Here is a 26,518-nt window from a genome sequence, read left to right as displayed (position 1 = left end):
CCTCCACCAAAGCCCGCCTGCCAAAGCCACTGAGGTTACTTGCAGGAGCATGGGTAAGGAGTTGCTTATGGGCTGCATCACTGAAAAGCCCTCCCTAGCACAGATGATGTAGATGGAGATTCTCCTTCAGTTGCCCTTCTAATACCAGGAGCAGTTGGAGCAGAATTAGATACAGCTGAGTCAGAGGTCCAGGAGGGAATGGTTGAGATGCTGGGTGAGGGTCTAATGATCCTTCTACCTCTTGCTTTAAAGAGAGAACTTCAACAATAACAACTTACTAGGAATTGCCTACAGGTAATCACAGGGGCTCTAACATGGTAATGACTGCTACCTTTAAAGAACAAGGCCTTCAACTTAGCATGTGAAAAGCCCTGAGTCTCCCCCACAACACTGCAAGTTAGTAAAGAAAAGAAAGATTCATTATGTTTCTCAATAAAGAAAACAGCATAATTTGGCAAATAATTATTATGTGGCATGTTTTTCCATGAAAGGGACATTCTTTACCAAAGATGTGTCCAGTGATGTTTTCAGTCAAACAGTCTAGAAGGACAGGAGAAATTCTAATCCATGCAGTTGGGTTGGTTTCATTCCAGGAATTTGTCACCAACAGCACTACTTTCTAAACTGCTGTTGCAGCCTTATACCCCTTAACACAAGCCAGTCTATACCATTGGATGCCACCACTGTAACTGTTGTGTCAGGAGTGGGGGTAAGGTGGGGAAGGGCCAGAGGAGGAACTTGTCTCCCAGAAAAGGTTTTACACAGTTCTGACAACTTAGCAGACCAGCGTGCAAGAGAGACTGATACCTGGACAAGGATGGGTCTATGTATTCTGTTTAAGCCTAACCCACATCAGTACCCTACCCCAAAGACAGACTTGGGAGTCAATGGACCTCTTGATTTGTTCCTCTTTCCAGTGTGGCTACATTGAACAAGTTTCCTCTCTGTGCGTTCCTCTATTGTTTTGTCTCTTTAGTTGGCCTATTGAGGACAGGTGTTCATATCTAGATTTTCAGGGCTGCCAAAGCCCAGGTTTTGACCCTAACAGCTCTGGTAACACCATAGTCAATTCTAAACTGAAGCATAATTAAAAGTATACCTCCCTTCTAAAAAGGATAGTTAATAATTTCACAGAAAAAGTACCCCATGTTACACCTTCTCAAGAAATGACTAGACAATTAGACACTAACTATTCTTTCTTTGAGACAGTGAATTTTCAGTGCTTTTCTGGGCTCGCTCCTTTCCCATCTCCCAACTTCATTTTCTTCTAGTACTTACAGAAACATCTTCAAGGAATTCACAGATCTAACAAAATTAGTTAATCTGGATTATGGCCACAGAAGAATAAAACCAGAGAAATGGAATTTTTGAATCCCCCCCCCCAGAGAGGTACAAAGGTATCAAAGATACAAAGAAGATCAACACTAGTTGTTTTATTAATTGTCAAGTAATTATTACACATACTCACGGTGTCCCATGTGATATTTTAATATATGCAAGCAGTGTAGGATGATCAACTCAAGGTAATTTGCATGTCCATCACCTCAAATACTGCTTTTGTGTGTTAGTAAGGTTCAAAATCTTCTCTACTGTTTTCAAATGTACTATTACAAACTGTACTACTTTTTGTTGCTGTGATAAAACACTATGAGCAAGGGCAACTTATAGAAGGGAAACTTTATTTGGGCTTACCCTTCCAGAGGGCTAAGATCACACCTTCAACCACAAGTACGAAGAAGCGAGCTAGAAGGGAACTGAGGCTATAAATTCTCTAAACCTGTTCACAGAGCACATGGACATACTTCCTCTATCTAGCAAGGCACTGCATCCTAAAAGTTCCATAACCTCCGCAAACATTACCACCAACTGGGGACCAAGTATTCAAGTTCCTGAGCCTGTGGGGGACAATTCTCATTCAAGCCACCACACCAACCTTGGTCACCCTTCTGTTCATGTAACACTAAGTTATTTCTGAATCCTGAATCCTGTAGCTATTAACCACCCTGACTTCAATCTGCCCTGGTAACTTATTTCAACAGATGTGAGCCCTCCACCCTCTGGGGCCAGCTGATCTCTGCACGTACCTCATTTTTCATCTCTGATTTACCTCACCTGTTTCTCACCTGCGGCCCTCTAGTAGCATACAGGATTCCATTAGCCGATATTTCGCCATGTGTGGATCCTTGAAACAATTCCTCTCACATATGGAAGTTCACATATGAAAGTTCTCAATATATATTATTGGTTGCATGGAGTGTATGGGAATCAGAACAACTTATCTTCTGACAACTTTTGGCATTTGTATTCAGTTTTATAACCCATTTTCCTCCCTGGGAATTATTTAGCTTTAACTGTTTACCCTTCATTTCCTAGACTCTCTCTCTCTCTCTCTCTCTCTCTCTCTCTCTCTCTCTCTCTCGATTCAAACCCAGGGCTTTTTGCACATATAGAAAGCACATACTCTATTCCTGAGCCCCACCCCCAGCTGGCTTATATTTTTACATCAAAACTTCCGTCTTTGGTAGATTCCTAATTTTCCTTATGTTTTCAACAACTTGGCACACATATATAACTTCCTAGTGATTTCATAAATAATTGAATGGTATGAGGCAGTACTGTCTAAATCTTTGCAATACCCTCACACTTACAAACAAAAGACAAAACCTGCCATAGTCAACAGTTCTCAAGAATGCTTAAGCATCACACCAGTATTTAGAGGCACGTGCTGGGACACACACTGTTCTAGCATGTGTGGGAGGAAGAGCGACCTTGGCTCCCCTCCCCTCTGCTAACCCTACCCTAAAGACTCACTCACTGTTTGATGATGATGACAAGAAGGGAATATTTTGGAGATATTTAGAAGTCCAATGCGCTATCCATTGAACGACAGAGCCCCTCTTATTTTGGAGATATTTAGAAGTAAGGCCCTCAGAATTTGGTGGCAGTGTGCAGGGGCTGGATTTCTTGCTGTGTGGCTTGCTGATCTTGCTTCAAACTTGGGTGCAGGGTAAATGAACCACTGTTAATTACCATTATCTTTTAATTTTTAAAAAATATCTTATTTTTCATTTTTTATTTCATGTGTATGAGTATATTATCTGCATGTGTGTAAGTGCACCTGTTTCATGCAATACCCTCAGAGGTCAGAAGAGGGTGTGGATCTTCTGGACCTGGAGTTACAGACAGTTGTTAGCCACCATGTGGGTGCTGAGAATGGAACCCGGGTCCTCTGCAAAAGCAGTCAGTGCTCTTAGCTGCTGAGCCATCTCTCCAGGCCCTCTTCTTTTGATTTTTAACTAGACTATATTTTCAGACACTTTAGTTCCCCACAAGTTGGATGTTATGAACCTAGAATTGCTGGGAAACGTTGAGGATTTGAAGTTTCTCCCAAGGTACACCTGTCTTCATGATTCCTGACTCTGGATATTTATTGTACCAAATTTCAATTACCACTTAGCACTGGTGTTGTGCTTGGCCCAGTTCACCTATTTGGACCAGAATCATCTCATTAGTATAGCATTATATTCATATTTATGTCTTCAGTGCCTGGCACAAGGAAGAATTCTATTTACAGAATTAACAGCCATTTGCAAGAGCTATACATTTACAAGAGAAAGAAATCATGTGGAGTCTGTGAGATTGCTATATTGTATGAAAACACATGTGATGCTCCATCGTCACAACACCTCCACTCCACCAGTTAACCACTTAACCAGAGCCTAAGTAACAAACCAGGTAATGGGTTGGTTGTTGAAGACACCTTGAAAACATGCAACTGCAGAATTGCAGGGCTGATGCTCAGGGGTAAAAGATGTTGAGGTCTTGGGATCCATTTGTGTACACACACACACACACACACACACACAGAGAGAGAGAGAGAGAGAGAGAGAGAGAGCGTACAAAATTGTTCACAGACTACCAGAGAACCTGGATCTCACTTAGGGAGCCCATTTTTCTCCCCTCAAGGCCTGACATAGAACAATGCAGTTTTATGGGGGACAAAAACCAGACCTCCTTGATCTTCTCAGGTGTGTATGTATGTGTGTGCGTGTGTGTGTGTGTGTGTGTATCATTGTTTTATCAAAGGAACTGAAAATAATGATGATCAAAATTAAGTTTTCTGTTATTTTGCTTTTGTTTGAGGCAGGCTGTTGCCTCGCTGGGAACGAAGGCCTGAGTAAGGCCTAGTGGACTTTCTGAAAGGGCTCAGAAGCATCATTTGCCCTTCCAGGGGGAGGCACGGGGAACTTCATAACTGAGAACAGTCTGCTAAAGTTGAACCGGAATGCAACCTAGAAATAAATGTCTAGTACTAAAGCTATGCCAACAAGATGGGGACCGTCTGGAAGAGCCAAAGAGGCATGTTTAGAGATAACTTGGCCATTGCATGCAAGGGCGAGTTCTTAAGCTGTGAGGCCGCACAGCTGCCAGAAGGTGACCTCCAACTTTGGGGCGAGGGGGAGGGCGTGTGCAGACTGGAGCCCTTGTCCTTGAAGGGGATTGAGCGAGCCGAGGGGAGGGGTAGACTCGGCTCCGGTTTCCAATCACAATAGAGAAATCTAAGAGGCTGGGAGGGCAGCGGCCCCGCCTCCTCTTCCTCCTCCTCCTTGCAGATCGAGCGTCCGGAGCAGACGTCCGGCTGACTTTGGCGTCCTTCTCTTACCTCGGCAGCTAGTACAGTCTTCTCCAGTCTGGTAGGTGTCAGCCCAGGACCTCAAATACCGATTCACAGACCAGCAGAATGTGTCTCGGGGATGAGGATGGAGTGCGAGTGATTGTGTGGCCAGGACAGGAGGAAGGAGCCGGGGTACATCAGTTCCCCGGGGCCTTTGGTCCTGAGCATCCTGGCTCTGGCTGTTCGCTTCCCCTGAGGTTGGGGGATGCTCCCGGGGCAGAGGTGGGGAGGAGGCTGCGGCAGAGCTCCACGCCTGGTCTGCACCTGGCAGGCTCCTCCCAAACCTGTGTTTTATTCAGGAAGAGACTTGTTACCGTTGCAACTAAAAACGGGTCCCACAGTGTCCTTGATTGGCTCCTAGCGGCCACATCACCCTGAAATGCACGCTGGGGACTCGCGGCTAGGAGCTAAGGGACCCGGAGGGTACCAGGTGGGTCCTGTGAAGGCCTGACTGTCTTGCACCTGGATCTCGGGTGATGGGGAACAGCCGTGCCATTGTAGAGATGGGAGTAAAGGCTTTAGCTGATCAGCAAGTTTGGTCCTAAAGTCATCAGCTCACTGCTGCCTGGTACTGGTTTTCCGGGCCTCTTTTGATGTGCCAGGGCTTTGTTTATGTGTTTGCTTCGGGTGCTCAGAGTATGAAAGGCCTAGGCTTTCCTCCAGAGACCTTATCGCAGGAGATGCCTGGCGGCTGCCTCCCTTGTGACCAGCTCTGCGTGGGCCTGGGCCAGGAGGAAGAGGTGGCTTGTGGGCCGAGAGCTGTGCCAGCTCGGGGCAAGGGTTGGGGGGAATGGGGGCACTACTGGAGGAATTCAAAAGCAAAGCCTGAATTTTTCAACAATTTAACGCGACCGGAGCTCCGGAACGCAGGGCGCCGGTTCATATTTAATGGCTTATATGTAAGTGGGGGGTGGGGGGGAGCTCAGCCGCGAGGTGTTTTCCTCTTGTGTTTCCTACCGTCCCCATGCTGATTTGGCACAGGCCTGCGATGTTACAAACTAATTTCTTTTACTCCTGTTAAGAAAAATTAAAGAAAAACACTTTTGTCTAGAAGGGGCGGAAAGAATCTGTGCTGGCTGGAGCGTCTACGGTGTAGCTTTTGAAATTCCGCAAAGTAATTTAAAAGGTCTGCGGGAACAATTCATCCGTAATGTAGTCACGATTTTTACCTTGACTTCGTAGTTTGGTTTTGGGTTTTTTATGTTTTGTTGAGATCGGGTGTCCTAGTTTGTTTCTCCATTGCTGTGACAAAATACTCCTACCGAACATCAACTTGGGGAGGAACAGGTTTATTTAGCTTACAACCCTGGGTGGTCACAATTCATCAGGGAGCCCAAGGTAGGACAGGAGGCAGAAGCTGAAGCACAGGCCTGGGAGGAACGCTGCCTAGGGGATTCCCCACCCCCATGTTCAGCCTGCTTGCTTTTACAATACAAGCAACCAGCCCAGGGGTGGCACCGCCCACAATAGGTGGGGCCCTCCCACATCTCTCAACAATCTAGAAAATGCCCCCAGGGACTTGGCCAAAGCCAGTCCAATGGACGCAATTCCCCATTGGAGGGTCCCTCTCCCAGGTGTGTCAAGTTGACAACCAAAGATGTCCAGCACACCAGGTTTCAGATAGCCAGGCTGATCTCAAACTCTGTATCTGAGGATGACCTTGAAGCTCCTGCCTCCACCTCCCAAATGATGGGGTTACAGGGCTTCAACCGCACAGAAATCCCTACATACTTAAAGGATCTTAAGCAAACTAACAAAAATAAACTAAGCGTGGGTGTCAGGGAAACAGCTTTTTAAACTGAGTTCTAGGAGAAGAAATGGAGCATTCTTCCAATTCTGCTCAAAATGCAGGGCATGTTTGAATTCATGTTTGAATTTCACTTTGCCCAACACTCAGAAGGCATTTTCATCTTTCCTCCTTAGCATCCACCAGAAAACTGTAAATGAGATTCTCAAGGCTAAATCACCTTGGTGCGTACACTTTGGGGAAAAAGTTTAAAACAAAACCCAAACCAATAGAATAAAATACTTGCTATTGTCTCCAGTTTGGGGAACTTCATTTCCCCCGAGAGCCTTACTAACGTGTAATTACAGAACCAGGTTTTTGTAACTTAGTTGCTGATAAGAAGGGAAGATGGACTGGGAAGAGCTGGTTCCCTGGGAAACTGGTACAGGGCCCTCAGCTGTGATGGCTAGGATAAATAACAAATGGGCATAATGGATTACTACAATTGATAGGTCATTATGAAGAAGAAACTGTCCTCAGGGCAGGACATTTTGTATTCTCATTTGCAATGGAATAATGTTTGCTATTTGTGTCCATTTATGCAGAAAAATTTATCTGAGGGTATTACTAAATGTTTTCTAATAGGTTTGATTTTGTTTATGTATCTGGTTTAGACAAAAAGAATCTGAAGTGATTTTTTAAAAATATGTGTATGAGTATATTGCTTGCATGTGTATCAGTACACCTGTGTCTTACAATGCCTGCAGAGGTCAGAAAAGAGTGTTGGACCTCCTGGAACTGGAGTTAGGACAGTTAGCAAACATCTGTCCTCTGGAAGAGCATCCAGTGCTCTTAACCACTGAGCCCCTTGTTTTTATTTTTGTTTTGAGACATGGTCTTCCTGTAGACCCAGCTGACGGGAATTCCCTATGTAGACCAGGCTGGCCTCGATCTGACAGAGATCCACCTGCCTCTGCCTCCCGAGTGCTAGGATTAATGGTTTGTGCCACTACACCCAGCTAAAGGTTGGTTCTCTTAATGTGACTCTTGGAAGGAAAAGGAGTCTTAAACTTCCAAAGGCAAACTAAAAGACATTTGGTCACATTTTTGCATATTCTGCAATGAAATTATTCATTTTACCACTGCCATGGATTGTCTATAGTGTAACATGACATTTAAAATAAAAGAATAAGCCGGGTGTGGGGGCGCATGCCCTTAGTACCAGCACTCAGGAGACAGTGGCAGGTGGATTTCTGTGAGATTGAGGCCACTTGGTCTATATAGCAAGTTCCAGGCTAGCTGTGGCTACAGGGAAAACCTGTCTCCTACCCTGCACAAAATATAGTAATAAAGTAAAAGAATCAGTCTTTGTCCTCCAAGAGTGAAGGGAATCATTAATAATGGGAATTACATTCATGACTATTTTTTTTAAACTTAAGTTTAAATATGATTTAACTAGCTCCCATAGTCACACAAATTCTTTACAGGAGCAAAAGAAATTAGCTTTTTAAAATATAAATGTTCATATCTTAGCTGGTAATGACTGGTTATAACAAACGTGCCCATAAGGCTGATGGTGGCAACTTATTAGGTACTTGCTTGCACAAAGTCCTCAGCTCAAGGAAGAATCTTAATTCAAGAGGCTCTCCGGGAGATTTCTGCTTCGAGTCCTTCATTAAATAAGACTTATGGTCCCTTCAAATGGATCCCTTAGGCTCTAGTCAACCTGCTCTTAACTCACAGTAATATTTTGGGGGGAATCGCACCCAAATTTGCTACATGGACACACACTCTTTGATCCTTTTCTTTCAGGGTGAAATGGCGACCCTTAAGGAAAAACTCATTGCACCTGTGGCAGAAGAGGAGACGGCTGTTCCAAACAATAAGATCACCGTAGTGGGTGTCGGACAAGTCGGTATGGCATGTGCTATCAGCATTCTGGGAAAGGTATGTTTGAACAGCACCATGCATCACAATTCAGCAGGAATGCACAGTCTGCCTATGCACCCTCAGATTTGAGTTGTCTTTAGAAGACACCCCCCTAATCCCCGGGAATATGAAATAACTTATATGTGTCATGACTTGTCACTTTTAAGTACTTGAGCATCCGTCTCAGAGAATTCTGGTAGTCCTGTTTTGCACTGGAATTGATAGCCCAGGAAGAATTTAACAGTGTTGTGCTGTTGTGGTCTGACCCACAGTATTCGTATTTAACTTGCCATGTTGTCAAAATAGTGCCCTTGATACCTGTTTTCAACTCAGTTCAAGGTCTTAGGTTTTACATCCTTGCCAAATCTTGTTTTTCTTTAATTAGGAACTGTTAGTTTTCTTTGTCTTTCACATCGTTGAGATAGATTTATTTTCTATATGTCAGGTTTGGATTTGTTTTTGTTTCTCTACCATCCAGGTCAGTTTTATAGCATCCCCTTTTAGTTTATGCTTGTCCAGGGTTTTCTGGTAATTAGGTCACTTTGAATCTGATGGGTGTGTTTCATGAGATGATAGCTTGCCCTTGGGGTGTCACATCAGGAATCAAGATGTTAACTTGTCTTGCTTCTGGGGGATGAATTGAAGCCTGTGGTTGAAGGGGCAATGACTTCTTCATTGCAAAGGTCTCTGCCTTCTGGACATCAGAGGTATTTGTGAGGTAGCTTTCTGAGTTTGCAAGAATGTCCTATGATTCCCCTCAAACTTTGAACCGGTGGCTTTATTTTGAAATAATTTCAAACTTAACAAAAAATTTGTAAATCTACTTATAAATCTTCAAGATAAAAACATAAACATCCATATTTACCAGAGTTCAACATTTTGTGAGATTCTTTTGGGCCCTCCGCATGTGTGCATGCGTGCATGTGTGCGTCTCTAAACTGAGAATAACCTGGAGAACTCAAGCTTGCTAAGTTCTCCAGAGCACATTTCCTAACACAGGACACATTCCTATATAATCATCACTGTTCTCTCCATCAGTTTTAACCCTGCTTTAACTCCTTAAGAGTTGTTTCTTTTCCCAGTGTTCCTCTATAGACGTGTGGCTGAACGTACATCTGCTCTTGTAGTTCAAGACGTAGTTATTTTTTATCTCAAGGGCTTTGCAGGAAAGAAAAGTTTCACTTAACTGCTGAACTGATGCTTGCTTCTTTTGATGGCTTCCTTCGGTGTGGGAAGCATCACCACGCCCACTGTGGAGCACACTGAGTCCTTTGTGTAGTGGCTGCCTGAGTAACTCCTGACCAAGCGTATTTCTTCTGTTGGGGAAGTTTAATGGATTTTTTTGCTGCTGCTGGTCATTTTTTGCCACCCTGGGGATTGAGCCCAGGGCCTCCCTGCATCGGAGGCAAGTGCTCTTCCATTCATCCACCAAATTACACCCCCAGCCCTTTTTATTTTATTTTTACATTTACTACGCATCCCATGCAGCGGCAGACTCATGATGCTCCTGCCTCCACCCCCTGCATGCTGGGATTACAGGCTCCAGCCACCTTGCTCTGCCTCCCGTTTCAAACTCTGAAATAGTACTCAAAGAGCCCATTGTTTTATGCTTTATTTTACATCAGTTTTCATTGATTTCTGATAGTTTCTCAAATTGCAGAGGATTTAAATAATCACAATTTAGTGCTCAAGCTTCCTTCCAGTAAAAACAACAGTCCAGCTTACATTTCTTTTTAAAGGTACATATTGCTGCTGGGTCCGGTGACGCATGCCGTTAACCCCAGCACTCTAGAGGCAGAGGTAGGCAGATCTCTGTGAGATTGAGGTCAACCTGGCCTACATAGGGAGTTCCAAGCCAGCTAGGGTTACAAGGAGACCCTGTCTCAAAAAATAAAAATACATAGTGCAAATATACCATGGTTTTAAGATGCTTCATTTTAAATAATCTAGAAGTACCAATAAACCTCTAAGGTGGCAATATAAGTAAAATATATGCATTTATTGGGCTCGGGATTTAGTTAATTGTTAGCTTGCCTGGCGCGCACAGGCTGTGGAGTCAGTTCCTCAGCACCACAGACACATAAAGTGCATTTGATCTACATCTTACCCAGTGCAGTAGCAACATAGGACACTGGAGAGTATTGTGGTCCTGGGTTCCAGAAGCTGCAGCTGACTGCCACTCTCCAGCATAGCAAAAGAGTAACTCACTGCACATCACTAGGCTAGAAAAAATACGAATCAGTAAACAAATGGTATTTAAATCCTCTTGACTAATTATTTGGAAAAGTTATACCATTTCCTCCACAAAATTTCATGCACAATAAGCACGTGAGTAGGAACATGATGTCATCAAATACTAAGGCATTGGCAACTGTAATTTATTAACCAAGAGGCAAAATACACAACTATACCTGATCCACCCATGACTTGAGATTAAAAGGCACTTTTGTGGTTGACTGAACAAACTTCCTACAGTGACATTCTTGGCTTCTAACTGACCTTGCTCTTTAAGATGATGATTGCTTTTGCAATTCATCTAAACCTGTGTCTGACAGTTGAAATGCCCCTAACAGCCTATGTGGGTAAACACATAGCCCCTGAGATAACGTGGAGAGGGATTGAGTCATACATCTGCCATGCCATCAGTTCTTGGTTTACGTGTCAGCTATTTGTGTGCCTCTAGGAGAGTGATACATCTTGCACATCTAGCCAAATTTAGCACTTCGCTTTTTTTTTTTTTTTTTCAGTGTTGGCTCTCTTCCTTCCTAAGCATGCACTTAACAGCTAATTCTCTCGCCCACTGAAACAGAGATAGGTTCCGACATCCTGTCATATCCTAGTCTACTTAAGCCCCGAGTTGTGTTACTTTGTTGACTTCAGTAGTTCACGTGTGCTGTTACTAAAAGATTGGTATTCCTAGTGCTCAGTACCTACACAGAATATTGGGTTATTATTAAATGAGATTATATTAATTTAGTACTTAAAAATACACAGGATTTCCTATGATCATAGAGGCTGTAAAGGAACAACTGTTTTTAGAGTTTCTGAAGATGTTTAAGTGAAAGAGTAAATAAAAGTGAATGTCAGTATTTGGTAGTGCTATCCTTCCCTGTCCTTTGGGGACTGTTTCTACAAGAGAGGACTCTTGATAAGACTTGGGTGTCTTTCCCACCAAGGCACTGAGTTGCTCAGAGCCAACCTGAGCATTCTGAACTTCAAGCAGGACTTCAAGTTCAACTCTAACATGAATGTGCTCTGGGAGATGTAAATCAGATCTGTTCTGCCAGAAACCTCTGAACTAGGGTGAGCTTAAGACGGATACACTGTGCAAGGTTTCTGAGTCTGTGTGTCTCACTGGTGTGTGTGTGTGTGTATGCATGTGCGTGTGTGTTTATGCATATGTACACTGCTTACCTTCATGTGAAGACTTACTCTTGTCTATCTTGAGCCATTAGTTTCAAATGGAATGTCTGTGTACATGCTCTTAAAATGCAGTTATATCATGTTAACTGAATCCTCGTTGATTACCTAACTCCAAAGTAAATTTTTGTGCCAGTCATAGCCCTTGGGTGCTTAGCCATTTAAAGGGTCTCTTTAGGTTGGGTTGTATGCTGAGCTTTCCTATACAGCTTAGGGTACTGCATCAATTTCTATTCTCAACCCTATAATCAAATACCTGACAAAGTAATGTAAGGGAGGACGGACTTATTTTAGCACACGGTCCATCATGGCAGGGAAGCCATGGCAGCAGGATTGTGAGCTGCTTGTCACATCTTGGTAGATAGGGCTGTGGAGACAGGAAGTAGACTCAGCTGTGATATAACCCTCAAGGCCTGCCCCCAGTGACCTACTTCTTCCAGTGAGGGTTCACCACCTACACGTTCACAACTTCCCCAAACAGCACCACCAGCTGGGAGCCAAGTGTTCAAACTTGAGCCTTAGGGGTATTTACACTCAAACTGTAACAGGAGCTAACACCTGCTTTTGTGTTCATAGTCTCTGGCGGATGAGCTTGCCCTGGTGGATGTACTGGAAGACAAGCTCAAAGGCGAAATGATGGACTTGCAGCACGGGAGCTTATTCCTTCAGACTCCTAAAATTGTGGCAGACAAAGGTAGTTTGTTCCCAAATGACCCAAGTCTAACTAATTTTTTTTCTCATAATTTTTTTTTTATTTTTTAGAAGAAGCATTTCATTACAGCTTTAACATCCTCGATAACAATTTCCAGAGCAAAGATAGATATCTTTCAAAAGTGGCTATAAAATTTTTAGGTTCACAGTTGAATTAATACAGTTATACAATATTGAACTCAGTATAAACCCTGTAAGACCTAAAATTGAATGAGCTTTTAACCTTTAAAAAAGATCTCCATTTCATTTTAAAATATACTGTTTCTTATAGAAAGACTCATTTTTTTGCTAATAACACTTAGATGTTGGACTAATTTTTATTATAAATATGTCCTTGGAATACAGCCTACAAAATAATAAACAGTTTTTATTTTAAATTTATTACTATTATCTGGTGTTGTAGATTAAACCCAGAGCCTTTTAGTATGCTAGGTGTTTGCTAGCTACCACTGAGATACCCTCACAGCCCAAATTTATGTTTTAATTAGGAATAGTTGAAATTGTGGAACAGTTACTTCAGTAACTGCTAACAGTAAAACATCCGTGATCTATTTGAATAATTTCAAATACTACAAAACTTCCATCTGCTTGTAAATATTCCCCTATTCTCTCATTTAAAAACCATTCTTATTTCTCTTTTACACTCTACTTTTTATTCTCTTACAATTTGTGGAGTCACTAGAAACGAGGTTCTTTTCCAAAAATGACCATAGCTATATCACCAAGAGAAAATAACAAATTGTGCCACGTGGCGGTGTTGGCTGATTGTGCGTCAGCCTTATCATACAGGACAACTTTTCTTCATCAGTTTCTAGAAGCTCATTTTCTAGCTTTTCTGCTAATAGGTGCACATAGCATGCTGACACATCACATCCTGGGAGTGTGTGTAGGAGATGGTCCAATACTGCACATATCAACTGTCACACCTCTGGCCTCCACAAGCCCCTGTACTCATAAGTAATATCCACACACACATAGAATAAATATAAAATTAATTTCCCATTTTTAAAATACACCTTTAAAAAAAATTTAAGTATATGAGTGTTTTCCTGCATGTGTGTATGTGCACCATGTGTATGCAGTGTGGCCAGAGGAGGGTGTCCACCCTCCTGGAACTGGAGTTATGGTTGTGAGCTGCCACGTGGGTGTTGGACTAACCTTTGTGTACCCGTAAGTGGAGAGTTGGTAGCTTTTTCCTTTCTTCTGAATCCAGGGACTGAGTGTCTTAAGAATCAGAAAACGGTGATTGACTCAGTAGCATTCATTTAATTTTGATCTTCACAGCCCTGTAGAATGTAGATATGACCGTCTCTTCATTTTTAAAGAAAAGTGCCAATAACTGCCACAAGCCACATTTCTACCTAGTTTAATGATATGAATGAGCCCATTGCTTTAGAGTGTGATGAGCACGTCAAATCTTAGTCTGTATTTCTTAAAATATCTTTATTCTTTGAGAATTTCATATTTATTTTTGGAGGGGGAGGTGGGCATGAAGTCTTACCTCTACCAAAGGAGCTATTGGCAGTTGATAGCTGCTGGGAGGGGGAGAGTCGGTTTTCTTTAAGAATGTGACCCCTGGTGGAGCAACTGTGCTCTGGGGGTATCCCTACACCCAAGAGTATTTGGGCAAATTGGCTTGATGGACTCAATAAAAAAGAAATGGAGTTGGGTGGATAGGTGGGGATGGATCTGGAAGGTGATTGGGAGAGGCAAAGCATCTCTTAACCCTCAAAGAAGCTGCTTTTGGCAGTAGATGGTGATTAACACAGAGACTGTATCTAGTTGGTGTGCAGAAAATGAGACTATGGGCTGCTCAGCCTAAATGGGACATCCATGGTCTATATGTCTTGAAATATTAGCACACTTCCTTAGAAGAAAAATATTCTCCAAAGAGATTCACACTGCTAAAATATGAATAATCTCCCATGTGTGTGTGTATATTATAGAAGCATGTATGTTTGTGTATCTATGTGTGTGTGTGTGTGTGTGTGTGTGTGTGTGTGTGTGTTGAGGCAGGGTCTCACTGTATGGTTAATGCTGGCCTTGAACTCATGGCAATCCTCCTGCCTCAGCCTCATGAGTGCTGGGCTTACAGGTGTGAACCATCCCTTAACATACTGAGTATTAAAAACCTAAAATTAGTTTTTAGTCAGAACCAAACAGTACTTTTCTTTTCCGTCATAGCTGTCAGTATTACCATATGCCGAAAAGCAACTCAGAATTGAATGTTTTTATTACCTATTCTTTCATTTTACTAAATTAGGAATGCGAAAACATGATTTTTCTGTCGGAAGTCTGTGGGCTTACTGTGCATCAGCTTCTGCAAATCCAGTGGATTTCTTACCCACTAACGTATTTTAGGGGTTTTATTTCCTTGGCTCACTGTCCATCCGTTTAAGAGCTGGATTGTTCATTGTCACAGGAAGAAAAACAAACGTAGTTGGAGAAGCAGCATTGGACTTCAAAACCTGTTAATAGCTCTGGGAGTGGGGTTCCTGACTTTGCTTCCCAGTATCCACATCAAGCAACTTACAGCTGCCTGTAATTCCAGCTCCAGGGGACTCTGAAGCCCTCTTCTGGTCTCCCAGGGCATTGTACTCAAGTACACAGCATATACATGCACATATACCCATGAGTAAAAATAAGTCTTAAAGTTTTAGTACAGAAAATTCCAAAGTTCTAGAAATTTGTTTGATGAGGCTTACGCTTATATATAGTGAGGCTTCTAGACCGTTCTATAGATGGCACGTCTGTCCGAGTAGTTGTGGTTCAGGTTCCATTTCTCTTCTAGATTACTCCGTGACAGCCAATTCTAAGATTGTGGTAGTGACTGCGGGAGTCCGTCAGCAGGAGGGGGAGAGTCGGCTTAACCTGGTGCAGAGAAATGTCAACGTGTTCAAGTTCATCATTCCTCAGATCGTCAAGTACAGCCCTGACTGTACCATCATCGTCGTGTCCAACCCAGGTCGGAGCACATAGCACTTGATGTCCCCTTTATTCTGGCTCAGTGTTGAGAGACCTTACTGTTTGGGATTGATATCCTTCCCAGTGTTCACTGACAGTCCGCATGTCTTCTGTTACTGGCACAAAAAGATGGTGTTGGCAAAGCAGATGGCCCCAACCCAGGCCAAATGCTCAAAACTGAGCAGACCTTCATGTCCTGTGATTTCGTCTTGTTTCATCTGTGTGTGTTGCAGAGTTATAAAGCTTTACCTTTTTATGTGTGGCTGGGCATGGTGGCTCATGCCTTTAATCCCAGCAGAGGCAGGCAGATCTCTGTGAGACTGAGGCCAACCTCATCTACATAGCAAGTTCCCGGCCAGCTGGGACTACAGGAAGAACCCTGTCTTACCCACCTCCCCCCAAAAAGAGCTTTACATTTTAAAAAATTATGAAGGTGGCTCAATCAATAAAGAACTTGCTGTGAAAGGACAAGGACAGAGTTTGGATCCCCAGCACTCGATAAAAAACCTGGCACGGAAAATCCAGGCTTGATGGTGCACACCTTTAATCCCAGCACTCAGGAGGCAGAGGCAGGCAGATCTCTGTGAGTTCAAGGCCAGCCTGGTCTACATAGTGAGTTCTAGGCTAGCTGGGGTTACAGAGTGACCTTGTCTCAAAAAAAAAAAAAAAAAAAGAAAGAAAGCAAAAGCTGGGCATGGTAGCTTGCTTCTACAATCCTAATGCCAGGGAAGCAGAGGTAGAAGGAGCCTTGCAACTACCTGACCAGTCAGCCTCCCCAAATCAGTGAGCTCCAGGTTCACTGAGAGACCCTGTCTCGAAAAAAATGAGGTGGAGAGCAACTGAGGAAGACAACCAACATTGCCCTCTGACCTCTGCCCACACATGCACTCACAAAAACAGGTACACATACTCTACACAACTTAAATATACACAAATTTATTCTAATGTCCTTATCTCCAAAATCCCTGAATCAGGTTAAATTTGAAAAAAATTTAAGAAAGTTACTCATGTCATTCATAAAAATGGATACAGACTATTGGAGCTGGAGAGATGGCCCAGTGGTTAAGAGCACTGGCTGCTCTTGCAGAGGACCTGGGTTTGGTTCCCAGCACTAACTACCATCTGTAACTCCAGCTCCAGGGAATCCAACAACCACTTCTGCCCTCTGGGCGTTACACAACGTAGGTGCACTTAAACACACGCAGGCAAAACATTCATACACATAAATTCAAAATCTTTTAAATAAAAATAGATCCAGATTATTGATGGATTGATATGACTGACAGAAAATGTGACCTAAAACCTTTCCTTGCTAAACACAACTGCAGAGTAGATATTGAAACTCCTGGCTGGAAACACTACAATTTTAGCCTAATGAATAAAAAGGAAACGAGGCCATTGTTTAGGGCTCCTACTGAGCCCCAGTAGGCCAGGCTAAAAAAGTGGAGTCACTCACACCAGAGTCCGAGTCCCCAAGCTGCTATCAAGTCATTCACCTGAATTGATAAACCGGGACAAAAGGCACCATAAGCCACGTTTCCCAAGTGGACCTGTTCCAGTTGGTGCGTGACTTTAACCCTCACACCAAAGTCATCTAAAATAACCTGGTATTCACCAGTTCTGTTTCTGTCCTGGTTGTGAAAAGAAAGTAATTTTTTAAAGGCCAAGTTGTGTTTTTGTTTTTCTTTATAAAAACTTTTTCAGAACTTTTTTTTTTTTTCAAAATGAAGGTGAATTAAGGTCCTATAAGTAAATTGTAATTTTGTCATGTGACAACCTAAATGGTTCAAGTTTGGTGTCTCTCTCTCTGTGTGAACTGGAGATTGAACTGAAGGATCTCTTGCATGCCTGACAAACGCTCCACCATTAAGCTCTGTCGTCCAGCCCAGTGTCAGATTTCTTTGGTGTAGTTTGCCACTGTAGCACGTTGGTGAGCACAGAAGGTGTACTGATTAACCTCCTGTGATACCTCACTTCCAAGCGGATTGTGAATAAGCCTGGGGAACCCTCACAGTCCTTTTAGCATTGAGAGCTGGGCTCCATCACTGCGTGCCTCTCGTTCTCTGCAGGTCTGGATTGGGACTTCTGAATGTTGCAGTCCTGTGTATCAGTGTTGTGTGCCAGGTAGATGTAGAGCAAGTGGCAAACGCAGCCCTGTTGTGTCCCTGCATCCCGTATCTCAGCTGATGTCACTCTCCGATTATGTAACTTTCTTGGTAGAGATTCAAAGTCTAATTCTCCAGGGAGCCACTTCCGATGCCTTAAAGTTGTTAAGGAAAAGGAGTTATCCAGTCCAGAGTGTGCCTAAAATATCTTAGCAGGCTGTGCAGGGGTGGAGATTATTGGATTCTCTTCCAGTGTCTTGCCTGCCTGTGTGCATTTTCCTGCTCTTTCCAGCTTAGAGTGTAAGTGCCGTGATCCTGTCTGAACCAGCTGTGCCTCACTGGAACAAAGGTTGCATTGCAGTTGTCTTGTCCTAAGATAGTAAGGCCGTGTATTATTGTGCTAGTTTGTAGAACAGTATCCCCAAAGAAAATGTATACTAGCACACCTTGGTAACTTAGTAAGAAATGGCTGCTTTGGTTTGTGATGACAGTCTTCACCTCATGGGATGTAAGGACTGTTAGAAACCTACGGGTTAGATTTCTTTCATGTTAAAGCTAATTGACTTGCAAGGTTCATTTGTAATCTTGGACCATGTAATAACATATCAAAGTACAGTTTTCACATATTTCATGTTTTAGAATTTAATAATGCTCCATTCTCGTCTGTCTGACCCATCCATGAGAAATTAAAGTACACATCTGTTTCTGCGCACCCATTGAGAGATGTGGGGAGCCAGAGCACCCACAAATGGATTCCATGGTTCCTACTTACTTACCTATGTTTCTTCTAAAATATTTAGTGGACATTCTGACATACGTCACCTGGAAGCTAAGCGGGCTACCCAAGCACCGTGTGATCGGAAGCGGATGCAATCTGGATTCTGCCCGGTTTCGCTATCTGATGGCTGAGAAACTTGGTATTCACCCCAGCAGCTGCCATGGGTGGATTCTGGGAGAACATGGTGACTCCAGTGGTAAGAACAGTTCCCTGCCTGTCTCGGTTGCTAGGACCATTCTTAATGCTTTGCTTTATTTCAAATTTTAGTTTTATATGCCTTGATGTGTCTCAGTAAAGGTTCAGAAGTAAGCCTGCCAGGGTGGTGCATGCCTTTGATCCCAGCACTCCAGAGGCAGATGGAATTCTGTGAGATCGAGACCACCCTGGTCTACATGAATTCCAGGCCAGCTGGGAGACAATAAAAAGCAGACTCAAAAGTGGCATAGTTGACTTTTGTATTGTATTCCAGTTTGCTTTATTTTTCTACCTCATATCTATATCTTCTGTCCAACCTATCATCCATCCATTCATCTGTCTTTTAAAAATGTATCATTACATGAGCGTGGGTTCATGGTGTGGTGTGTGCTCCTGTGTCAGGAGTCAATCTCTCCTGCTATCACATAGGTCCCAGGGTTCAAACTTAGGTTGCCTGGCATGGCAGCAAGCATTTTTTTTTTCTTTTTTTTCCTTTATTTTCCTGTTGTTTTTGCTTTTGGGGCGGGTTTTAGGTAGCCCAGGTTGGCCTGAAATTCCTAATATAGCAGGAGATGACCTTGAACACCGGATCCTCCTGCCACCGCTTCCTGATTGCTGGGATCTACGTCTGGTGGATTTTCTTTTCTGTCACCACAGTCCATTTGGCAAAATCAGGAGGTGTCACACTGACCCATCCTATGTAATTCAGTTTGCTTTCAGAGGTCACCGCTGTCTCAGTCCTGTGCACTTGTTTTCTTGGTTCAGGGTCCATCCTGATGACATGCATTCCATCCATTTCCCGAGTTCCCCTTAGTCCTGAATGTTCTTCCATCTTCGTGTTTCCATGGTGTTGACATTTTTGAAACATGAATGTCCATCCATGTGGGTGTCTGTTTCCTCACAGTGAGTACATGATGCTCACATACTTGCACAAAAGTACCACTCAGGCGGGGAAGCCAGGCTGTGGCCACTTCCAAGTCATGTTAGAGGATGTTTTCTGACTTTCTGATGTGCAGTGCCCTGTTCTTTCATTATGGGGTCACTTTTCCCAAAACACTTTTTTTAAAATTTCTATTTTGACCTGTATTTATCTATATGGAATAAAGGAAAACCATTCTCACTTGTGCATGATTACACAGATTTCTTAGTGTTCATCACAGAATGAGAATATCCAGTTTGCCTGGCCCAGCAGAACTATGGACCACAGGGTCTTACTAGCCATGAACAACCTCACCCCACAAAGCTGTTTATGCATGCTAGACTATACCTCCACCTTTGTTCACACTTCATGAGTCAGTCGTGTTCTCTAAAAGTCCCTGAGGAACACATGACTGTGGTCCCAATGTCTGGTTCCCATGCCAGTATTTCTAGATGTTTCTGACATTCTCCCCTGAATTCTGTTGACCCTTATTTATATATTTTTTAATTATTTTTATGTGCTCAAGTATATTGCCTGCATGTATATAAGTGCACCCATGTCATGTAATACCCTCAGAAGTCAGAAGAGGGCATTAGATCCCTGGAACTAGAGTTATGGATGGTTCTTGACCACCGTGTGGGTGCTATGAATCAAACCTAGGTCCTAGAGCAGCCAGTGCCCTTAACTGCTGAGCCACCTCTCCAGCCTCGACCCTTGTTTATATTTTAAGGCATTTTTATGATAATTTATAAAAATTAGCATAGATTTTTTTAAATTTTATAAGACGAGGACTTGTATTAGAAAACAGTACACACAAGGGAAATTTCAGTTTCTCAAATTGAGAGTTTAGGATGGTCCCAAACTAGAAACCCTTGTGGTTTTACACACCTAGAGAGGGAAAGAATTTCCTGTTCCGTATAACTGACACAGTGATTGTTTGAAGCCAGATTGGTTGAAAGCTAAAATCTAGAAGTATGGGCTGGAGAGATGGCTCAGCAGTTGAATGCATACTGTTCTTACAGAGGACCTGATCTTGGTTCCTGGCAGTCATGTTGGGTGACTCATAACCACCTATAAATCTAGCTCCGGGATGTCCAGTGCCGCCTTTGGGACTCTGTGGGCACTGTGGTCAGGTGCAAATACCTACATAAACATACACATAACACACACATATATGGTAGATGTTCAAGGCAAATATCAGAAGTATCTCCCCCAAAGCGATGGGACTCTACTAAGAATGTTTGTCATAGCAGCAGGACCAGCTGGTGTTAGGGAAATTTGCATCAGAGTTGAAAATCTAAAGTAAGAAAAGGTTTTTGTTTTTGAACAGTGGCTGTGTGGAGTGGGGTGAATGTGGCAGGCGTTTCTCTCCAGGAACTAAATCCAGAAATGGGAACGGACAACGACAGTGAGAACTGGAAGGAGGTGCATAAGATGGTGGTAGACAGGTGAGTGTGGACCGCTGGGTTTAGGAGGACCCAGTTTCTGTTCCTCAGATAAAATCAGAAGCCATTTCCCTGGCTACCTGCTCGTGTAACTACATGTGATGAGCACACAGTTATTATCTTGAAAAGTGGTCAGGATTACTTGAGACTGGTCAGGCTTGCTGTGCTAGTCTTTCCTCTAGGGAAAGAGAAAGTTAGCTACAGAGGCAAACGTGGAGTTACCAAGGGAGAAGGGCCTTCGCGTTGCCTTGTGTCAACAGATACGGCTTGCTTTATCCAGCAAGGTAAACCTAGACACTGTTAGTTATGTAACTGCCTGAACAAATGTGTATTTAAGCAGTTCTGTGCTTACTTTCACACTTAAAAATGTCTCGCAGCCCTTTCCGTTTTCTGAAATCGCTCTGTCACCACTTTCCTGATCTTCCTGCTCAAAATATAGTTATCATTTTGAAACAGAGCCAATAATATGGGTTTGGATTCAAATCATGACACTGAAGCTAATTATGACATTGGGAAACGATTCAACCTTCAATATGGGTCTCATCTGTCTTCACCTTGATCTATATAAATCATACGTCCCTGTTCTCTTTGTAAATCCTTTAGTGTGGGAATTGGAGAGATGGCTCAGTGGTTAACAGCTCTGGCTGCTCTTGGAGAGAACATGGGTTTGATTCCCGGGACCCACATGGTAGCTAACATCCATCTGTAACTCCAGTTCCAGGGCATTCAACATCCTCTTCTGACCTCCATGGAAACTGCACAACACAGGTGTACTTACATACATGCAGGCAATACGCTCATACACATTAAAAATTTATTTTTATTTTAAAACTCCTTTAGAGTATGTAAATGGAAGAGTTGTAGACTTGTTAGAAGTAAGTTAAAGCCCCTACACATGCATGTTTATCAGTGATAAGCATTCAATAAACATTATTTGCAGATAGTTTTTGCAAGAAGATTGATACCTCAGATATGAAACAATTTAGTTGATAATATCTTTTGTGGACTTTGACTTGTATATAGAAGAAAACAATCTCAATGTTGAAAAAGTCCTTAGAATTTCAACTTAATGCCTTGATTTTATGAATGAGAATACCATGCTCACTTGGATGAAAGCCTGTTTTATCCTTTTATTCATTTCCTGATTTCATATGTATGGATGTACACTTTTAGGTAAGTTATATTGGTTGAAAATGTACGTTTTTAGGGACTGGAGAGATGACATGTTGCTCTTACAGAGGACCCAAGTTTCAGTTCCCAGCACCCACATGAGGCAGCTCATAACCACCTATAACTCCAGCTCCGGTGGGGGGTAGGGAGATCCTATACCTCCATGGAGACCAACACTCATGCACATAGCCCCTCTCCCAATTCATATAATTTTTGTTTGTTTGATACAGGGTCTCCCTGTAGCCTCAGCTAGCCCAGAACTCACTATGTAGACCAGGCTGGTCTCAATCTCACAGAGATCTGCCTGCCTCTGCTTTCTAAGTGCTGGGATTAAAGGTAGGTGCCACCACACCCTGCAAATCTACATAAATTTTTAAAAATGAAATACATCTTTTAAAAATATGCATTTTTACCAGTGACTTTATTAGTATTCACTGATGCAATACACTATTTAAATTTATCAAAAACATTATCAACTACTAGTCATTATGCTTATATGTTTTACATGACCATTAATTCAGTGGGAACTCACAAAAAGCTTACAAAACAGATCACATGTTCTCCACTGCGAAGAAAGGAACTCTGAGGCCTGCAAGGTTCAGAAGTTGGCTGAAGATCACAGTAGAGGCAGAGCAGGAGTCAACCCAGGGGTCAGATTTCAATGATCTCTTTCTTGGTCTTATTTTTTTTCTAAGTGCCTATGAAGTCATCAAGCTAAAAGGATATACCAACTGGGCTATTGGGTTAAGTGTGGCTGACCTCATTGAATCCATGTTGAAAAATCTATCTCGGATTCACCCAGTGTCAACAATGGTGAAGGTAAGATAAACTAGTACAAACTGTAATAGGATTTCCAGAGATTCAGTTAAAGAATGACAAAGTTACAGGCTGTACTTATTTCTGCCTCTAGGTATAAATGGAAACTTCACTTTTTCTTTTATCAATGAAAGTATAGGAAAGAGAACTAAACTTTGTAGGCGCTAAGACATCCAGTACATTTTCTGATAATTCTTCCTTGTATAAAGAGGCAAATTAAAAATTAACTGAATCCTCTTGAGGGCCACCTTTATGTCATTTAAATGGACATGTAATAGATTCATTTTAAATTTACATAATAAACTCTAGACCACCTTTCCAGTAGTACTTGATACCTTAGCATATTTAGTTTAATTTGAAAGCCATGAGAAAACATACCAAGCAGGTAAATAGAAATTGGTTGAACAAGGGATAAGGATGTAGTTCCTTTGGTAAAGTGCTTGCTTGGTGTGCATAAGACCCTAAGTTTGATTTCTCCAACCCTACATAAACCAGATGGGACGGTGCAGACCCGTAATCCTAGAACTCGGGAAGTGGAGGCAGGAGGATCAAAAACTCAGAGTCTATTAAAAAAACAAACAAACAAAAAACCTCAGAGTCATCCTCAGATACATAGCAAGTTTGAAGTCTCCCTGGGCAGCATGAGCCCTCATGAGAAATAAATTTACTGGACAGAAGTTATATTAGTGTTGTGTGAAGTAACAGAGCCATTTTCCACATGTCAGTGTCAAGTGTGGAAAAGCGTGAAAGGGAGAAATAGACGAGATTTCTTAGCTCAAGGTGACGGGCTAGGCATTTTGAACTGTTGAACCGTGGGTTCAAGTGAGAGGCACTGACAATATAAGCGGAGAGCAATCAAGGAAGTCACCCAAAGCCAACCTCTGGCTCCGTACACATATGTACACACATTCATATACCCATGTAGGCATGCATATCTCTCACACACACATACACGCACACACACAATTGGGTAAAACATGGCATCTGGTATTTGGTTTACAATACTATAGAAACTTTATAAAGTAAACGTGGAGGAAAAATTAATTGTTCAGTCTTTAGATATGTGTAGATATATCTATATATGAATATTTTCTCTAGTTTTGTGTATGTACAAAACATTTAGAAGTTAATAGTTTTAAAGATTAAGGTGACTTATTAAAAATAATTAAGTGACTGGCATGGTGGTGCATGCCTTTAATCCCAGTACTTGGGAATCAGAGGCAGATGCATCTCTGAGATAGAGGCCAGCCTGGAATCTGTCTACATAGGGAGTTCCAGGCCAAGTTAGGGCTACATAGCAAGACCCTGTCTCAAAAAGGAAATAATCATATTAGTTATATAGTATAATTGACCCTGTGAATAAATTCCTCTCCCTAACTGGTAGAGCATTTGGAAGTTACACTATTTCATCAGCAGTTCTGGGGGTATTGAGAGAATCCTGACTTTTAATAATTATCAACTATTAATGGTCCTTCAGAGGTGGTCATCCACATGTTCAGTATTGACACCTGCTAAATTCTCTACTTATCTGAAAATAGACTTAGGAGTTTCATGGAAAGCAGTCTATTAAGGACCATGGTTGAAAACAATTCAAAGATTCATATAGCAAATCGTATTAAATTGTATCGAAGCAGGAAATAGTGTTTAATTTAAAAATATAAGGACTTATTTTCTTGTAGCTAGTTTTATCCTAGAGTAAGTTTGCATAGTCTAAATATAAATAGTAAACATAATTAAAAACCTGATTAGGAAACATATGGACCTGTCAAATGAAGAGAACGAATTTGTGTGTGTCATATCCCCTACAGTTGCTTTGGTGACCACGTAGTGTTTTGACTCTTATCTACTATGGCTTCCTGACAATCTAAATGCTTTCCCCTTCTCACAGGGAATGTATGGCATTGAAAATGAAGTCTTCCTGAGCCTCCCGTGCATCCTCAATGCTCGGGGGTTAACCAGTGTCATCAACCAGAAGCTAAAAGATGATGAGGTCGCTCAGCTCAGGAAGAGCGCGGACACCCTGTGGGACATCCAGAAGGATCTGAAAGACCTGTGACTCCCGGGTTCTAGGCTGTAGAAATCTACAAACTACAATGTGATTAACCCTGAGCCTTTAGTCTTCAGCCCTGTATATGGGTCACAGTTTGCTTCTCCCCTTACATGTGATATGAGCTCACGGATCAAAGCCCAGCCTTGTTTAATGCTTGCACTATGAGCTCTTGAACAAATAAAGTTAGTTATTGCAGTGTGCTCTGGGTTGTTTTTGTTGTTTAAGGTAAGGTCTTATTGTTTGAGGTTTGGTAAGGTTTTTGTTTGAGGTAAGGTCTTATAGCTAAGGGTAGCCTTGAATTTGCAGTCTAGCCTCAGCCTCCTGAATGCTGACTTGTGTGCTTCTATTTCTAAGGTTGCTTTTTTAATTGCTGAAAATTTGTAGTCTTTAAAATGACCCCTCTTATACTTCATAAATGTTCCTAAATCCATAAATCCCTAAATCCACATCATGTACACTTTCTTCTGTAACCTCTCTCCAGGCAGCGCCAGAATTCTGTCGGTTGGTTCCATGATTTTCTTGTTTTAAGAATATGGTTGCAATTTTTGAAAGATTTATTTTACATGTATGAGTGTTGGCTTGTCTGTATGGAAGTGCATCATATGTGTGCAATGCCCAAGGAGGCATCAGATCCCCTGGAACTAGAGTTAAAAATGCCACAAAGTGGGTTCTGGGAACCAAACCTGGATCCACTGCAAGAGCAGCCAGTGCTCTTTAACCACTGAGCCATCTCTCCATCCCCAAAGATTTATTTTATACACTTGTGTGTCTGCATCTGTTTCATGTGTAGCTTATACATGTGTGTATCCTTGGAGGCCAGAGGTGATGGATTCCCTGGAACTGGAGTTACAGGCAGTTGTGAACCAACTGATGTGGGTGCCTGGGTCCGAACTTGGGTCCTCTTCAAAAGCAGTAAACACTCTTAACCACTAAGCCATCTCTCCAGCCCCATATGGTTACAACTTTAAGGCTGTAACTGGAGAAGTTGCAATGGATGTTAGCTGTCAGTACCTTTTAACTTTCTCAAAGGAAGAATCTATTAAAACAGCTTCATGAAATTGGAGAAAACCTTGCACTAGAGTTAGTTCTCTCCAGTAATGAAAGAAATGGACATTTGGGCTGAATCGCCCAGGCCTGGGTGTCAGGAAGACAGCACAGCATGGGAATTTGGAGGGATTCTAAGGCAGAAGTCCCAATTTGCTGTAACAGCTGAGACTCAGTTTAGGGATAGTTGGAAATTTGGTGGGGTCATGTAAACCAGCATTTGAGCAACAGTTCTGTTGCTAAGTAACAATGGTTTAAACAGATTATCTTCTTTTCCCCTATGAAATAATGGTTCCTCTTCAATGTGGGTAGTTTGAATTATTGATATTTTTTCAGTGCTGAGGCTGGAGCCCAGTGTCTTGGGCATAAGCTGGTGCTCTACCAGCAAGCTACATCCCTAACAAGTAGAAGTCAAATGAAGAAAGTATATAGAACTCGGCACAAAGCTTGGCCCTGATAGTGGCCAACACCTGAGGAGTGCTTGCTGCTGCAGGTGCTTTGCATTTCAGTCATCCACACTGTAAGGCAGCATTTCTTAACCTCGGCACCTGTGGTATTTGGGGCTTGTTGG

General features: G+C 42.4%; 1 protein-coding gene across 1 annotated transcript; it reads left to right on the top strand.

Annotated features, from left to right (window-relative positions):
- The first annotated feature begins 4,573 nt into the window (after positions 1-4,573).
- Positions 4,574-25,103, top strand: Ldhb (lactate dehydrogenase B). The gene is made up of 8 exons (XM_008851598.3): positions 4,574-4,694; positions 8,214-8,348; positions 12,327-12,444; positions 15,253-15,426; positions 18,331-18,504; positions 20,753-20,870; positions 22,733-22,856; positions 24,742-25,103. The coding sequence occupies exons 2-8, from the start codon at positions 8,220-8,222 to the stop codon at positions 24,907-24,909; spliced, it is 1,005 nt and encodes a 334-aa protein (XP_008849820.1). The 5' UTR covers positions 4,574-4,694; positions 8,214-8,219; the 3' UTR covers positions 24,910-25,103.
- The last annotated feature ends 1,415 nt before the right edge of the window (positions 25,104-26,518 follow it).

The sequence above is a fragment of the Nannospalax galili genome, unplaced genomic scaffold (assembly GCF_000622305.1).
Source record: "Nannospalax galili isolate Female #2095 unplaced genomic scaffold, S.galili_v1.0 scaffold1086, whole genome shotgun sequence".
Lineage (NCBI taxonomy): Eukaryota > Metazoa > Chordata > Mammalia > Rodentia > Spalacidae > Nannospalax > Nannospalax galili.
This window is presented reverse-complemented; position numbering and strand designations above follow the sequence as displayed.